This window comes from Oncorhynchus kisutch, linkage group LG8 (genome assembly GCF_002021735.2).
Source record: "Oncorhynchus kisutch isolate 150728-3 linkage group LG8, Okis_V2, whole genome shotgun sequence".
Lineage (NCBI taxonomy): Eukaryota > Metazoa > Chordata > Actinopteri > Salmoniformes > Salmonidae > Oncorhynchus > Oncorhynchus kisutch.
This window is the reverse complement of record NC_034181.2, coordinates 71,219,323-71,237,861: the sequence shown is the minus strand read 5'-3', so window position 1 is coordinate 71,237,861 and position 18,539 is coordinate 71,219,323. Positions and strand designations below refer to the sequence as shown.

Sequence of the window (18,539 nt, the reverse complement as noted above, 5' to 3'; positions counted from 1 at the left end):
TCCTCATTTTCCCCAATGCACTCGGCTTTACAAGATCCAACCATCAGACAAGGCTTGGATAGAAGATAAAGTTAAATCACATGGCCGATTGACAAGCACGCACACACGCACGCACGTGTGTGCACACTATGTTTTTCCATTAAACTCTGCTTCATGTACCCTTGTCCCACCAGCCATAAGTTCCTGTTTCTATATGCATTGCTCAAGTCAGGCAGGGTTGACTCATAGTGCGAACATTATTCATGTTTTCTGTTATCTTAACCTTTCACAAACAATCTGCATGTGTTCTCAAGGCCCTCGTGTGTCCATTGTGTTGCACAAAAAAAAGTAAAACATTTTTTTGAAGATGGTAGGGATAAAAACACAGCAAACAGAGGGCATAGAAGGCACAGTATGTGGGTATGTACGGTGTATTGTGGTGGAAGGTGGGGTGTGTGTTTTTTTGTTTGGAAAAGTTGGAAATGCCAGAGCCCATACGTGTCTGCAAGCAGGAGTTGTGACAGAGAGAGCTTTCAATTGTGCAAATATGGGATATACATTTGAAAATAGATTATAAATATAGACACCCACCTGAGCGACACACACACTAAGGAGAAATCCTTATCTGTTTTAAAGGCGTACTGAAAGTAGCCTATATGCAGCCAAGACAGAAAAACAAAGGTAGTTAGTGACCCACTAAAGCAGCACTGCCCTCTCTAGTATCTGAGCCTGCATGGCAGGATTGGTCCAATAAAGCCAAAGCCCCCGGATGGCTGAGCACAATATACAAGGAATTTCTCAAAGCTGCTAATGAGAACCTTGATGACCTTGTACCCAGTCGGTAGGGATTATGCTGGGGTGCCCCCACCCAGGTAGCGTCAGTGCTGGCAACATTAGCTGCAGTAACCCATGGGGAGGGGATCACACTTGAACAATCAGAGAAGGGGCAAATTATTGTGGCCCCTGTGGAACAAATTGGAAAATATTCTCAACAGGGGACCAGTGTGTGTATGTTTCAGGGTAGGGGGGTGTATCTGAACGCCATCAATTTGGACTTTACATTGGTTAATCATTCTCCCCATTGTTTCTCAATTTGCATGCCTTCTCAAACAGCTACAATTGTACAGTTGAAGTTAGAAGTTAACATATACCTCAGCCAAATACATTTAAACTCAATTTTTCACAATTCCTGACATTTAATCCTAGTAAAAATTCCCTGTTTTAGGTCAGTTAGGATCACCACTTTATTTTAAGAATGTGAAATGTCAGAATAATAGTCGAGAGAATGATTTATTTCAGCTTTTATTTCTTGCATCGCATTTCCAGTGGGTCAGAAGTTTAAACTCAATTAGTATTTGGTAGCATTGCCTTTAAATTGTTTCACTTTGGTCAAACGTTTTGTGTAGCCTTCCACAAGCTTCCCACAATAAGTTGGGTGAATTTTGGCCCATTCCTTCTGACAGAGCTGGTGTAACGGACACAGGTTTGTAGGTCTCATTGCTCGCACAAGCTTTTTCAGTTCTTCCCACAAATTGTCTATAGGATTGAGGTCAGGGCTTTGTGATGACCACTCCAATACCTTGACTGTGTTGTCCTTAAGCCATTTTGCCACAACTTTGGAAGTATGCTTGGGGACATTGTCTATTTGGAAGACCCATTTGCAACCAAGCTTTAACTTCCTGATTGATGTCTTGAGATGTTGCTTCAATATATCCACATAATTTTCCTACCTCATGATGCCATCTATTTTGTGAAGTGCACCAGTCCCTCCTGCAACAAAGCACCCCCGCAACATGATGCTGCCACTCCTGTGCTTCACGGTTGGGATGGTGTTCTTCGGCTTGCAAGCATCCCCCTTTTTCCTCCAAACATAACCATGGTCATTGTGGCCAAACAGTTGTATTTTTTGTTTCATCAGACCAGAGGACATTTCTCCAAATAGTACAATCTTTGTCCCCATGTGCAGTTGCAAACCGTTGTCTGGCTTTTTTATGGCGGTTTTGGAGCAGTGGCTTCTTCCTTGCTGAACGGCCTTTCAGGTTATGTCGATATAGGACTTGTTTTACAGTGGATGGAGATACTTTTGTACCTGTTTCCTCCAGCATCTTCACAAGGTCCTTTGCTGTTGTTCTGGGATTGATTTGCACTTTTTGCACCAAAGTACATTCGACTCTAGGAGACAGAATGCATCTCCTTCCTGAGCGGTATTACAGCTGCGTGGTCCCATGGTGTTTATACTTGCGTACTACTGTTTGTACAGATTAACGTGGTAACTTCAGGCATTTGGAAATTGCTCCCAAGGATGAACCAGACTTGTGGAGGTCTACAATATCTTTTCTGAGGTCTTGGCTGATTTCTTTTGATTTTCCCATGATGTCAAGCAAAGAGGCAATGAGTTTGAAGGTAGGCCTTGAAATACATCCACAGGGACACCTACAATTGACTCAAATTATGTAAATTAGCCAATCAGAAGCTTCTAAAGTCATTACATCATTTTCTTGAATTTTCCAAGCTGTTTAAAGGCACAGTCAACTTAGTGTATGTAATCTTCTGACCCACTGGAATTGTGATACAGTGAATTATAAGTGAAATAATCTGTCTGTTAACAATTGTTGGAAAAATAACTTGTGTCATGCACAAAGTAGATGTCCTAACCGACTTTCCAAAACTATAGTTTGTTAACAAGAAATGTGTGGAGTGGTTGAAAAATAAGTTTTAATGACTCCAACCTAAGTGTATGTAAACTTCCGACTTCAACTGTATATGCATTCGCATATCAAGTCTCTCTTGAGTTGGGCTCAGGGATGTTTGTGGGGGAAACGTGGGGAGTGTGTGTGTGTGTGTGTGTGTGTGTGTGTGTGTGTGTGTGTGTGTGTGTGTGTGTGTGTGTGTGTGTGTGTGTGTGTGTGTGTGTGTGTGTGTGTGTGTGTGTGTGTGTGTGTGTGTGTGTGTGTGTGTGTGTGTGTGTGTGTGTGTGTGTGTGTCTGTGTGTGTGACTGTGTGTGTGTGTCCCACGTCTGTTGCTATGGGGCAATGATGTTAGGGACAATACAGGAGGAATCACAATAATTGTTTGCCAAAATAATAATTACTTGCCAAAATTGAAATGTTTGTCATTTCAATCCTGGTTATAGGTAAAAATCCTTCATATGAACTGACAACATTATTACGCATATTATTTGTTAATTTTGGAAATAAATTAAGACATGTAAGAATTTTTAATATACATTATATTTACCCCCAAAATATGGGGAATTGGAAATGATGCAGACAATTACATTGATGGAAGCTACAATCTATCTGCAATATTAAAGCTAATCTACCCCCTTAAAAAATGTGTCTGCATCATTTAAAAAATATAGAATAAAAGAGTAGAAACAGTGTTATAGATTAATGTCATACTTTTTCTTGATACAATGTTTTATTCTAATCACACACTCACACTATCAGCACTACTCACCCATCCTTGGACAGGTGCTGTCTAAAGAAGTCATTGGCAGTTAGTTTGACGGCCTTCTCTGGCGTGACCAGAGTCAGGTTCACAGCAGCACCTATTGGTCAAAGAAGAGAGGCGCAGAATCACACACAAACATGTGGGCGCACATTCACACGCACGCACACACACTTCCATTGGTGTGTCAATCAGTATGGATCTCACAAATAATCTTACGGAAGAGTTATCATTACAGAGGAAATCTTCTGAATCAACAGAATATTTATGGCAATTCACCCTCATTCCCAGGCTCAAGAGAGAGAGAGAGCCGTCTGGTGGACGAGATTACTGAGTGCCATACCTTAGAATATCTAGAAACTTCTGTACTGTAACTGTCAAATGCACCATCTGCTGGTCGAACTAGAAAGGCATGATGATACAGCGTAGGCCGCATGACATTTTTGTCAGGAGTCAATTTGTATTCCATAGATCATGGCGTTAACTGCATCATGAATCATAACGCCTGGGTCCCCAATATTTACTTCACCATCCATCACTTTCCAGGTCACTGGTACAGTGTGAATACAACAACACAAGCCTTGAAAACCTTTTGACACAGAGGGTGCCTTTTTGCCCTGAAGGCACAGTTTCTGTCCCATTTGGCTGCATTTAAATAAGCCCTCCGATTTTGAAAGCACAATATGGATGTATAATCATATTCACAATGATTTCTTAATCAACATTAACGTGTTATTGCCCTGGTGGAATTATCTACCCCCTAAAAAAATTGTCTGCGCCATTAAAAAAATGTCATGTTTAATGACATTTCATTTTTTCACCATATAATAGAATAAAAGAGTAGTGCTGCGGTCTAAGTCACTGCATCTCAGTGCAAGAGGTGTCACTACAGTCCCTGGTTCAAATCCAGGCTGTATCACATCCGGCCGTGATTGGGAGTCCCATAGGGCGCGCACAATTGGCCCAACGTCGTCTGGGTTTGGCTGGGGTAGGCCGTCATTGTAAAGAATTTGTTCTTAACTGACTTGCCAAGTTAAATAAAAGTTTAATAACATAAATAAATACAAATTATCTTTCGATTTTCTATTGCGGTGACCTTATAGGCTACTATTTGGTGTAAGGTGTAAAGTAACTAATTACAAATATACTCTCGTTACTGTCACTGAGTACTTATACTTTTTTGGAGTATTTTTAAAGTCATTCATTTTACTTCTACTATAGTGAAATGTCATTTAAGTACTCGTTCCACAACTGTATTTAAGATACATGACTGATACAAACATTCACATGAAACAGAAGCATTATTACTGGACATAAGCCTACAGCACTGCAGGCTAATGTTAAACCTGGGGTGTAGCCATTACACCGATTCTGTTGCAAAGCGTTTGGCAACAGCAACCGTTCACTCTAAACGGAAAACGCAAAGGAGTTTATATTGGACAAATCCAGGTAGGTGCTCCCCGTTTGCGCTGTTTGGTTCTTAAACGGTCAACCGTTTCCGTAATGAATAGACCCCAGAAACCTCCATCGCAAACATAAGTGCCTAAACTACATTTTGTCATCCCTCCTGTCAGGAATAAAAATACACTTCCGGTGACGTGGCTCCTCTGGAAAAGGGGAAGCCGTGGCAGGAAAGTTAGCTGCGGAATCAGCTGGAGAGTGGAACAGCAGCGCCAGCCTACCTCACTGAGCTGGATGGCAGGGACACACTGGTGGAAGAACTTCAGGAATCACAACAGGGTAAAATATATTAATATCACATTACTTATGAACTTTTTCTTGTAAGTTGACTGCGTGATTTTAGCAATCCAAACTAACTGACTTCAACTTAAGGTTTGAAATGCTAACGTTAGGCTTGGCTAGTTAAGCGTGCTAGCTGAGTTTGTTTATAGACAGCCAGTTGGGCGTCACGACCATAACTTTCCAAGTAGCAGAGCGAATTAAATAGCAACTGGTTGCCAAATAAACATTAACCTTTATTAAGTAAAAACAGTCTCCTAGCTAGCTAAATAAATCCATGCGATGCATATCTAACGTAGCAGATACTGCTGTTGCTACTGTGAGTGCGATGTGTTACATTGTAATTAACGTTAGCTGGCACACAACTTGTTACTTTGTTACAATTAATCAAAATGTTACGTTTGGGCCTTTCCGGAACGTGTGCAACACTCGCTTGTGCTATGTCGTCTCAAATTTTACTGCGCGAGCTGTCTGGCATCACACAACAGCATATCATCAGCATCCCATATCTATCGTTGATGTAAACAGCATTTTACTCGTTCCTGCAAGCCATGTTTGCGAATTCTTCACATAGCCTCCAACTTTTTAGTGTTGTATTTCTCCCTTATATTTGTGGTTTTCGTCGACCGTGAACAGCGCTCTGATGAACTCATTCAAAATGCGACGCTGACGTGTAGATGGGGTACCGCAGGCCAAGGGGCTCGCGGGCATTATCACACACAACCATGTAAAGTTAAGATAATAAAATGTTTCTGAATTAAACGGCAACCATAGTTATTTGGTTTAGTTCAAGTCATGATGCTGTGTAATAGGTCCTCTTAGACACGTTTTCTTAGACATTAGCAGACCTAAGCAGTTGCTCATGGAGCACTTTTTCCATCTGTTTTGGTGGAATGACTACCCTACCAAGGGATTTATTTTGTCCTGTCCATTTTTACAGTCATCACCCATTACTGGTCACACACAATATCGCAACCTTAGCCAAAAAATGTCTATACAAACTGTTTGGCAGTGAATGTGCATTACATTTATTTGAGAAAGCATCTATGTTGAGTTAAGAATGCATGTAGGCCTATCTACGTTATATGATGACCTCTCCATCTTGCAACATTGTCCTTGTTGGTTGCAGGTGCTCTCTGGAACGAGGGACGGATGAAATCAAGAGGCGGTAGGCCCAGCTGGGCATTGGCTGCACTGTTCACTGGTGCTGCCCTGCTGGTCATCTCCTCCAGAGGGGCGTCCAGTGGGAAGATGATGTCCCAGGCAGCCATGGCTCATGCCACAGCCACAGCTGCTGGATCAGGCCCAGGGCTTCCAGATGGGTTCCTAGGCTTCCAGGCCTTAGCTGACTTCTTTGCAAGTGAACGTGCCGATGTCTGGCTGTGCTCTCTGGTTGGGTCTGTTGCTGTAGGCCTCACTGGAATTTTCCCTCTTCTTGTTATTCCTATTCAGGCAGGAGCGGCCCTCGAGACAGCGGGTAAGTTGTGACCTAAACTGATATGTAACCTTGCTGTTAGCCAGACTAATGTAGGCCTACTCTTTCTTCTGAAAATGAGCCACACTGGTTATGCCTTGATCACCACACCTGTAATTAGACATCCTGAGGTAGCCTACAGTGACTGACTTACCATTAAGCAGAAGAGGCAAATGCCTCACATCATCAAGGGGCCCTTGTGAGCTGGGCATAATTTATCATAAAATACAGTTCTGCACTGTTTCTTTCTGAAGAGCCATTTAAATGTGGAGCAATGGCACCTCTATTTTTCTCTGAGGAAACTGCTGCTTATGAGCTGAACAATGTGCTTCTGAACTCTGCCTGACCACACCCTTTTAAACACAGCCTTCAAGTAGAATATATAGAGGCCACAGTCACTACCTCCAAAGCTGCGTTGCTGATTTTTGTTGTTGCCTTTAACCATGTGAGATACCAGTACTATTTATCTGCATAAAGTTTTCAACTATAACATTTTGGTCAAATGTCAATGATTCCTTTGCACCATTGGGATTATGCTTTTGGCTCACACAAATCCTGCAGTTTGTTTAAAATAAAATAAAAAGACCAGAGAAAGTAATTCTAAAGGTATCACTGACATAAGCCTTGTTGGATAATGGATACATGTGTCAATGTGAATGGTGCTGAATTGTGTGTGTCCTCATTTCCATGCTGTATTCTTCACTCTCAAAGAGAAACTAGGCCACTATGTATTGCATTTCAACACCTCTCAGAAAACACAATTAACACTGAAGGCCATTGGCTTTGTCTGTTCTGGTCCTTTGTGCTTATTAGTATTGGTAAGGAGAAAGTCAGATCACTAATGCCATATTGTAATACAATAGCAATGGCAGTTGCATCCTCTGAAGCTGTTCATTCAGAAGTTTAAAAAAATCGAGCCCATATATTGAGAAATTACCCAGTAGGCCTATTTCTTTAATTGTCATACTTCATGCAAAGATTTTTTTTTTTTTTTAAATAGACAAACATGTAATGGCCCTTAATTTTAAAGCTAGAAATAGAAAATCACTTATTTTGCAGATTTATTTAAATGAAGCCTGTAAATGTTTTAGCTCAAACAGGGAAGAACCAGCATTTTTGTATATCATGGATGATACAGCCTACCTCAACTACACTTTTCATAATTGCCATCTCTTTCTCTCTTGTTACTCTCCGTGTTTCCAGCTGGCTGTCGGAAGCTAAAGCAGCTTCTGAGCTTTGCCATTGGTGGTCTCTTGGGTGACGTGTTCCTCCACTTGCTCCCGGAGGCTTGGGCACATTCCCACTCCTGCAGCCCAGGTGGGTCAACCTTCTCTCTCAGGCACCCTCCTGTTCTTTCTATACCCTTTATCCCTCCTGGAGACATCCTCATTCAAATTGCCTGTGCTTATTTCCCCCCACCAGTATACCTCTTCTGACCCTTCACACAGACCAGTGGAATGCCTGTGTCCTTAGGCTTGCATATCACTTATCTGACATGTCAGCACTATTGTAAAGAGTCTGTTTGCGAAAACAATTGATTGACATTTTTCAAACTGACAGAGACAGAGGGAATGACGGCTAACATTCCCAGTATACTACATTTATTTTTTCTAATAAGTTAACATTGGAAGTGCATATTCTCTTCAGTATTAACGATTTGTCAAATATAGCATTTTACAATGACGCTTCAAAGCAGTTTTAGTGCAAACATATACACTGAACAAAAATATAAATGTAACACTTTCAAAGATTGTACTGAGTTAGTTCATATATGGAAATCAGTCCACTGAAATAATTTCATTAGAGCCTAATTAAAGGTTAAATAAAATAAAATATATGGATTTCACATGCCTGGGAATACAGATATGCAGTTATTGGTCACAGCTACCTTTAAAAAAAAAAGTTGCGGGAATGAGTCAGAAAAGCAGTTAGTATCTGGTGTGATACTAACCATTTACCTCATACAGATCGACACATCTCCTTCACATAGAGTTGATCAGGCTGTTGCTTGTGGCCTATGGAATGTTGTCACACTGCTCTCAAATGTTGTTGTGGGTGGCTTATGGTAGAGAAATTAGCATTCAATTCTCTGGCAACAGTTCTGCTGGACTTTCCTGCAGTCAGCATGCCAATTGCACGCTCCCCCAACTAGAGACATCTGTGGCATTGTTATGACAAAACTGCCAATTTTTTGTGGCCTTTTATTGTCCTCGCTCAAGGTGCACCAGTGTAAGGATCATGCTGTTTAATCAGCTTTTTGAGATGCCACACCTATCAGATGGATGGATTATTTTGGCAAAGGAGAAATGCTCACTAACAGGGATGTAAACTAATTTGTGCACAACATTAGAGAAATGCCATTTTTGTGCAACATTTCTGGGGTCTTTTAATTCAGCTCATAAAACATGTGACCAACACTACGTGTTGTGTTATATTTTTGTTCAGTGTCTTTTTTGTTGATTTTAATTTAGGATTACCAGGGATGTGTTCAGAAGGATGCAACATTTTGGAACATTCACATAGAAATATATTTCTATGTATACATACATGCTTCTCTGTCAAGTATTGCAGTGTTTCCAAACTCCAGTACCCAGTCCTCCAGTATTTAAAAAAAGAAAAAAGAAAAGCACACCTGATTTAACTGAACTAATCATCAAACGCTCAATGAGATGATTAAGGTGTGTTTGCATTGGGTACTGGCATTGGGAAACACTGATGTATGCTCTATTCATGGCATTTCTATCTGCAATGTTTGACAACTGGATGTGGCCCAGGATTAAGTTTCCCAGATCTGAGGTCGTCTGGTTGTCATGTAGAAATACACGTTAAAATGCTTTGCTGACTTCTATGAAGTCCTCGGTGGTGATGAGCAACCCTAAGCAATGCCTGCATTCCACTGATCCATGTGAAAGGGGGTCTCCATACAATCCTAGAGAAAGTTTTCCAATTAGTTTGTCATCCCTGTTAAAATAGAGCCTATCTCACACGGTATGTCTCTTCCATCCTCCCTGTGTTCAGACGAGAGCCAGCTCCACTACAGGACCCAGGGCCTGTGGGTTATCATGGGCATGCTGTCCTTCCTTCTCCTGGAGAAGATGTTCCCAGATGAGAACAGTCAGGAGGACTCCATTGGTAACAGCCAGCATGTCACTGTGAGTAGTTCAATGCTGTTTTATTGTCCATGTCTACATGAAAAGTGCAATAGAGTCGAGTCAATGCACCGGATACAACTCTTTAATAGCCCCAAATTATTTAAAGAAATAGTGGGCAGGTCTTTCCAAAGAAGGTTAAGGTCATGCATCTAATTACACACCTCATCTCATATGCTGGAACCCTCACATATTTATTCAGGTGTGTCCAGTGCTCTTTAATCCCTTCACTGGTACCACAGTGACACTGCTCTTCCACGCAGTGGGGTGGCTAGTGGATCAGTTGGCTCTATCTAGGGCTTTCTGTTAGATCTGAGCTGTTCTTCAGTGGATAACTCTGACTTAAACAAGGCATATTAGATCATCTTGATGGTGTTGTAGCTGAAGAAACCACAATCAGTTTTTATTCCACTCTTCAGTGATGAATCATTAGCATTTTGACTTCAACAATCAACTTCTGAATTTAAGCCACTTTAAGGTAGTGCCATCACAGCACTGTTTAATCACTATGTCCTAAATGGGAATCTCCCAGAATTGTCTTATTTATAACTTTATAAGTGGAGTTGGATTCCAAATGGAAAATAAGAAATCTGAGTCAAACTAATCCAATTTTCTACAGATTTGAATGTGAATATTATAAAATATGCATTTAAAAAATATGCACGTTTTCCCACCAGAGGTTTGTTTCTATCAAATGGGTGTGTTGTGGATGAAAAGGCTGTGATGCAGTGTACATAGAAACCACTTGGTGCTAAAGTTTGTCATGTACCGACTAAAAAACATACGGTCAATGTGTTTCCATTGCATTTTCCACTCTATCGATTTGGTTTTTCACACAAACTGTTGCGATAAATGGCAAATGTGCCCAATCAAGTTTTGGCATATTCTCTATAGACAACAGCTTGCTGATGACGTGGACAGGTTAGGTTATAGGATTGGATGGATAAGATAATTTTTATTTGTTAATTGGCAGCTAAGCACAAATTATGTCACTGGCATACATAGTAAGATCCTCAATATTTATTGGAAAGGAGCATCGAGCTCATGACTGTGCACCACCCTGTGAAGTTCATCATAACTTCTTTCATCTGAAGCCTAATAAACTGGACAAGCTTTTTCAAGTTAGGACCACACATCATAGCATCGACTTGCCTTCAAACTGACCTCGACATGATGGTAATGCTATCAACAATTGCGCAATAAATAGTTTCCACCAATTTGTCGCATAATTAATTTTACAGACTCAAAAAGATCCCACCATGTCGAACAAGCAAATTGTCTGTTGACAATTATGAAATTGTACCGACACTTTTTCCATCCCAGCTGTCATGATTATTTTTTTTCACTCTAACTTTAATCTGGATTGAAACATGGTGACTGATGCAACTTTATCGATCCCCTACCTCCACAAGCAGGGACCCATTGTGCCATAGCCCTGAGTCTATCTGCTAGACACGCTTGGGATCAAAGCTGTATTCTATCTCCCCTCCATTTCTCTAATACCAGTGAGACCCTTTTCATATGGGATTTGGAGTGGGTATTAGTGCAGAGTATTAGCTTCGGGATTCTTTTGATGTTTTGGGGTATGGAGTGATTTTTGGTGGTGCATTGAGTGAGTTGAGATGTTCTCTGCTCTGTAGAAATGGGAGAGATTCTTGTGGAGTATGTAAAACAGAGGTACACAACTGCAGGCTTTTGAAGGCCTTAATGTCTGTAGGGTTCCTTTTTTATCCATTTTATTTCACTGATATAGTCAGCTCTAACTTGCTGATGAAAAGGTAAGGGTGAAAACCAGCACTTTAAATCATACTGCATTTGTGATCTGTTATTCAAAAGATAATCCTTAATTTAATTGCAGGTATTTGTTTCTTATCCTTGTGCCCCATACATCTTGCAAAAGTTGTGTGTGTGTGTGTGTACCACTTTCCTCTTCCTTCTCTTTTGCTCAAGAGGAGGAAGATTGGCATCCATGTCTGGTCTCATTCATTGTGGCTATTTATAGAGATGGGGAGGAAGCAGCTGCTACATCTACTTCAGAGAGGCCAGAGGAGTGTGTTCAGGTGTGGATAGTGAGATTCGGGGTAGATCAGTGCTCATTCCACAAATGGAGTCTTATCAAGCATGTTTCGATGTTGGTATCAAGATGCCCGTTACTATTCAATTCAGAGACATAGGTCATGAATCACGATCTCACTCGGTGTCAAACTCCCACTCTCCAATGAATTACCCAGCCCACTCACAAATTAGGGGACAGATTGATATTTAACATTTCCCAGCCACATTTAGAATCCAGCAGGCTATTTGCCTCATTTAATTTGACTATTAAATGCCGCTGTACTGTAAATGGCTCTAAACGAGGAAGGGACCAGGAAGTCGGCCCTGCTCTGGAAAGGAGAATGGCCTGGGGTAGAATGAATTTGTTTTTTGTTAAAAGCACGCAAATTCAGTGGAAGATGTGATGACTGCGACAGGAATTTTAGGCTGTAATGTGCAGTCAATGGTTGGAGTAGAGAGGCTATGGTTGACATAGAAGAAACACAGTACTGTAGGTTGATTCAATGGAATGTATAGGTGTAGTGTACTATGTAAACCTTTGCATGCTTTAGAATTTCCTGCTGATTGGGATAATACCTGTTTGTTTTCTTTGTCACCCCTTCTCCTCAGACCTCCCATAGCTCAGACTCCAGTAGTGAGGCGTTGTCCCACATCAATGGGCACCATTCTGATACGTGGAGCTCGTCCTGCAAGACAAAAAGCAGCTTGCAGCAAGTGCCAAAGAAAATAAAGGTAAGTTGGATCAAATGGGTAAAGTTTGCCTGACGGGATATTGTTCATTTTAACAAGCCATATGTAAATGACAAAAGGGAGAACAATCTGGAAATGTCCATTTGCTTAAGAGCCACCAAAATGAAATCCCCAGAGCCACCAAACTGAAATCCTTTGTACTAAGTAACCCCTTTTGCTTTGTGTATATGACTTCAGTGTGAGTCAGCTGTGGGATCCTGTATAGACTTGGTTCTGTGTCTCTATCTGGCAGACGAGTGGGTACCTGAACCTGCTGGCTAACTGCATTGACAACTTCACCCATGGCCTGGCTGTGGCAGGGAGCTTCCTGGTCAGCAGGAAGGTGAGTTAGTCTGCAGCACAAATATCAGCAATGAAGTCTGTCCAGGTGCTATATACTAAATAGTCCCCATGTGTGGGTTTTTAATAAATGCTAATTAAACCTAATGGCAGTTACTAATTTCAATGCAAGCATTTCAACAAAATGCACAGTGGTCATGAACAATGCATACAATACTTCAACTTACTGTAGTCTGTAATAAGTCTGCTCTATGTTATGAAAGGTGGTTGTTTTGGCATTTGAGGCTCGTGCCCATGATTGGCAGAGGACCCAACCCCCTTGGCAGACTTGTAGATAGCTGTATCAGCGCTCACTTAGCCATAACATTCACTATTCTCAGCTCAGTCCACTATGAGCATGATACTGCACCCCTGCTTAAGAGACTAGTTTCAACAACACAATTCTATGATTTTGATACAAAGTACGGTATTGTCATTATTTCAGAACATTGAATTCTACCTCGCTATTTTCTGAAGTATGATAATGATTACATTACCCACGGTTGTGGGTGAGAAAGTCCAGCTGGAGAAGCATAAGGCTAACAGCATGAGCCAAAGGGAGAGTTTGCCAGAGAGGAAGTAAACTAGCTAGATGTCTCTACATCGCTCACACACATGGGCATCCCACTTATTTTGGTTTCCATCTGCACTCATATTTCTATATGCAGGCGTGATGGGGTTTATCAAAGTAGAAGCCCAGTTGGATGCATGAAACAAACATTGTTATGTATACACACTGTAATGTAGTACAAGAGTCGTTATCAGAGTTTGAGTAGTATAGGATCGGAAACATGTCTTGTACATATATATTTTGCAGAGCCTGATCAGAGACATGTTCTATGTATTTCCTGACAGGTTGGGTGTCTCACCACCTTTGCCATCCTGCTCCATGAAATCCCCCATGAAGTAAGTTCAAACTTGCTATTTTTAGGGGATGTGACCTATTTTATTTGTAACATACTTCATGCATTTCTTACATAAATGGGCTCTGACGCATTGCTTATATGTGAATCTGTGACACATTGCTTACATGATGTTTGCTCATCTCTAGGTGGGTGACTTTGCCATCCTGCTGCGTGCAGGGTTTGACCGCTGGAGTGCCGCCCGCATGCAGCTATCCACAGCCCTGGGAGGCGTGCTGGGGGCCTGTTTTGCCCTGTGTGCCCAGTCTCCCAGAGGCACAGGTGAGCCACCTAGCATCCTCATATACAAAACAGCAGCAGAGCACTGAAACTACAGCTCCACACCAGGTGCTTGACTTGGACTGAAATAAGGAACAGTATTTATTTTGGGTGCCGGTACTGTTTATATTTAGGTGCAAGAGATCCACAATACTTTTGATTGAATATTCTATAAGCGGTGCAGGAGCTAAAGCAGTAGACCATTAAGTGCTGGTATTCTGCTCCGGTGAGCTCCTGCCCATGTCGAGAACTGTCCACACCCTTGGTATAGGCTATCAAGGAACCATAGTCTTCAGTGCTTTGGCAGCCAAGCAGCATGAAAAGCTTTGTTTAACTATTAAGCCAAACCTTTCATTCCACTTTATCCTGTGTAGAAAATGCAACAGCGTGGATCTTACCATTTTCCTCGGGAGGCTTCCTGTACATAGCCCTGGTCAACGTGGTGCCTGACCTCCTGGAGGAGACCAGCCTCGGGTATGTACACTGGTCAGTTTGGACAGCCACTGACCACAATGTGAATATCCACTAAGAGACTAAATATGCAGCGGGGGGAAAAGTGTTAACCTGTTATGGCTGCAATCCCGATACCGGGATCGATATGGCAACTACCAGTGAAAATAGAGAACGCCAAAATTCAAACCACAAATCTCATAATTACAATTCCTAAAACATACATGTGTCTTATATCATTTTAAATCTATTTGTTGTTCATCCTACCAAAGTGTCCGATTTCGAATAAGCTTTTCAGCGAAAGCACTACAAACGGTTATATGACCACCAAACCACAATAAGCACAGCCATTTTCCAGCAAAATATAGCCTTCACAAAAACCAGAAATAAAGAAAATTAATCACTAACATTGAATTATCTTCATCAGATGACACTCATAGGACTTCATGTTACACAATACATGCATGTTTTGTTTGATAAAGTTAATATTTATATAAAACAAATCTGAGTTTACATTGGCATGTTAGATTCACTAGTTCCAAAAACATCAAGTGATTTTGCATAGCCACATCATTCAACAGAAATACTCATTATAAATGTAGATAATATAGTTATACACATGGAATCCTTAATGCAACCGCTGTGTCAGATTTCAAAGATACTTTACGGAAAAAGAATTGCATGAAATAATCTGAGACGGCGCTCAATTTAAACACACCACAGCCGCAAAGATGGCGTCAACATAAACAAGAAATTACATGATAAATATTCCCTTACCTTTGATCTACATCAGAAAGCACTCCAGGAATCTCAGGTCCACAATAAATGTTTGTTTTGTTCGAAAATGTCAGTTATTTATGTCCAAATATCTTCTTTTGTTAGAGCGTTTGGTATACATATCCAAACGCTAATTCTGGTCAGCGGTATATCGGACAAAAACTTCAAAGTGATATTACGGGTCGAAGAAACATTTCAAACTAAGTACAGAATCAATCATTAGGATGTTTTTAACATATAGCTTCAATAAAGTTCCAACCGGAGTGTTCGTTCTTGTCTTCGTGACCAATGGAAAGCAAGTGACTACCATGAGGAAAAAGTTGGATCACAAAATGGCTGCTTGATGGACAGCCGATATATTCTGCTCTCATTCACTCCCACAACAACATAGCCTCATTTATAATTTCTATTGATGGATGACATCTAGTGGAACAAATAGGCAGTGCAACATCATTCATATCTCAAGGGGATTTCATTGGGGACTCTGAATACATATAAACTCAGATTTCTGACTTCCTGTTTTGATTTCAACTCAGGATTTTGCCTGCCAATATGAGTTCTGTTATACTCGCAGACATCATTCAAACAGTTTTAGAAACTTCAGAGTGTTTTCTATCCGATACTAATAATAGTATGCAAATATTAGCAACTATGACTGAGGAGCAGGCCGTTTGATATGGGTACCTTTTCATCCAAGCTGCTCAATACTGCCCCTGCAGCCATAAAAAGTTAAGCTAATATGAAAATGAATGGGCAGACACTGAAGCAAAAACATGTTTCTTATTTTTTTCCAGACACTCCCTGTTGCAGATCCTGCTCCTGTGCTGTGGCATTGCCGTCATGGCCGTCTTGTCTGCCGTAGTGGATTGAGCTCAAAAGACAAGCCTGCTTTACCAAAATATAATTGAAAACATCACCAACATTCACTGGACTGGGACGCAATCCCCCTTTCTATACAGTTAAGTCCTCAGATTGCATTCAGTTGCCCTTTTTTATTATATGGAACTTCTTGTTTATACTCCACCTAGTGCCAAAACATCCTATCAGCAGGGCCATCAACATGGAAGCGATCTGACAATCAGAACAGCACCTTGAATCATATCTGCTTTTTCTATCAGGACTCTAGACCAACTGTGTCCACCTTGTCTGCTGATCTCTGACTACTGTCTGTGTGGACACTGTGCCAAACCCAGACAGAGACAGACATTTTGAAGTGGCAAGAGAGCTAAAGAAATATTATTGAAGCTTTCATGGAAGTGACTGGACTATCTGAGAGCATCAGACCATAATGGGCAGACACTCAGTCTCATCCTGTTTTATTGCACACATGCACATACTCAAACAGGTCATATCAGACACATATGAGCAGCTCATGCATACTGTACAAACTTAATCTCACATGGCTTTACCATACTAAAATGCGTACACATTTCCTTACATTCTTCAAATTGTGTGCTGCTTTCTATTTGTCTCTTTCAGGCTAATTTATATTTATTGTGTCTTATTGGTTTCTCTATCTGCTTGTACTGCCTAGTATTTATTGAATTATTTCAGAAAGTAACATGGTGCAATGTTTTTGTCAAATTCTGTTGTGACTTCCATCACGCACCATTGCGTTTTCTGTAGGGTTAATCTGTTACATTGATGTATATTCAAGCAAAAAGAGCATGTATTTTTCAATTGCATACAATGCTAATTTGTTAAGAGACACTCAGACAGATATATTTGAAACTCCTTAATTATGAGAGCTTAATGATTTAGAAATGTTATAATAATATTATGCAAAATATTTTTGTGTGGTCTTGATTTTACTATATAGTCCTTTCAGAAAGTATTCACACCCCTTGACTTTCATGTTTTTTACAAAGTGGGATTGAAAACATATATTTTTTAAAATCAGCAATCTATAATACTCACGTCAGTTTAAAAAAAATATTGGAAAATAAATCACTGTCTTGATTAGTTAAGTATCCAACCCCCTGAGTCTGTTAAACTCCTTTGGCAGCGATTTACAGCTGCTTTTCTGGGTAAGTCTAAGAGCTTTGCACACCTGGATTGTACTATAGTTGCCCATTTTATTAAAGAAACAAATTTGGTTGTTGATCATTGCTAGACAGCCATTTTCAATTAGATTTAAGTCAAATGAAACTAGGCCACTTGGGAGCATTCAATGACATCTTGGTAAGCAACTCGTGTATATTTGGCTTGTGTTTAAGGTAATTGTCCTGCTGGAAGGTGAATTTCTCTCCCAGTGTTGGGAAGCTGACGGAACCAAGTTTTCTTCTAGGATTTTGTCTGTGCTTTGCTCTATTTAGTTTATTTTTAACCTAAACAACTTATTCCTTGCTGATGACAAGCGCATGTTGAGAATATGAAGTGCTACACTGTTGTGTTGGACCCAAACATAATGCTTTGTATTCAGGACAAAAAGTTAATTTCTTTGCCACATTTCTTTCAGTATTACTTTAGTGCCCTGTCTCAAACAGAATGCATGTTTTGAAATATTTGTCATCTTTTCAGTCTGTCAGTATTGTGGAGTAACTAAAGTACAATGTTGTTCCATCCTCCATTAAACTCACCATTAGCCCCATGGTGAAATCCCTGAGCGGTTTCCTTCCTCTCTTGCAACTGAATTGGGAATGGCGCCTGAATCTTTGTCGTGACTGGGTATAATGATACACCATCCAAAGCGTTAACTGCATCATGCTCAAAGGGATATGTAATGTCTGCCCTCCCGACCCTATTATTGCGCAGAGTCCGTGCAATTTATTTGACTTGTTAAGCACATGTTTACTCCTGAACTTATTTAGGCTTGCCATAAAAGCGTTGAATACTTATTGAGTCAAGACATTTCAGCTTTTCATTTGTAAATATTTTTTTATTCCACTTTCACATTCTGGGGTATTGTGTGTGTGTGTGTGTACATCAGTGACCCAAAACCTCAACTTAATAAATGTTTAATTTAGAATGTAACAAAATGTGGAAAAAGTCAGTGTGAATACTTTCTAATTGCAATGTATTCACTCTTGGTAGTTGCATGCACACAAGTTACACTAAGTGAAAGCTATGGAGATTATGCATCAATATGTTATGCAATCAAAACAAAATTCCACACTAAACATAAATGTTTTCTGTAAGCACATGTTCTGCAGCAAAGAGTCCGGGCTTAAAATGTAATTGGAGCCAGAGGGGGGTATTGATTGTTCACTCTTGAC

General features: G+C 40.5%; 1 protein-coding gene across 1 annotated transcript; it reads left to right on the top strand.

Moving 5' to 3' along the window:
• Nucleotides 1-4,994: 4,994 nt before the first annotated feature.
• On the top strand, nt 4,995-17,929 carry LOC109895338 (zinc transporter ZIP13-like). The gene is made up of 10 exons (XM_020488955.2): nt 4,995-5,170; nt 6,300-6,647; nt 7,848-7,961; nt 9,663-9,796; nt 12,458-12,580; nt 12,831-12,920; nt 13,772-13,822; nt 13,968-14,100; nt 14,472-14,571; nt 16,119-17,929. The coding sequence occupies exons 2-10, from the start codon at nt 6,323-6,325 to the stop codon at nt 16,192-16,194; spliced, it is 1,146 nt and encodes a 381-aa protein (XP_020344544.1). The 5' UTR covers nt 4,995-5,170; nt 6,300-6,322; the 3' UTR covers nt 16,195-17,929.
• The last annotated feature ends 610 nt before the right edge of the window (nt 17,930-18,539 follow it).

What these genes read in the sequence shown, in the direction of transcription:
- LOC109895338 (XM_020488955.2), top strand. Translation starts at nt 6,323, where the DNA reads ATGAAATCAAGAGGCGGTAGGCCCAGCTGGGCATTGGCTGCACTGTTC. An exon ending in TTCCCACTCCTGCAGCCCAG is followed by an intron (nt 7,962 to 9,662) that starts GTGGGTCAACCT and finishes CCCTGTGTTCAG; the next exon opens with ACGAGAGCCAGCTCCACTAC. An exon ending in CTGGAGGAGACCAGCCTCGG is followed by an intron (nt 14,572 to 16,118) that starts GTATGTACACTG and finishes ATTTTTTTCCAG; the next exon opens with ACACTCCCTGTTGCAGATCC.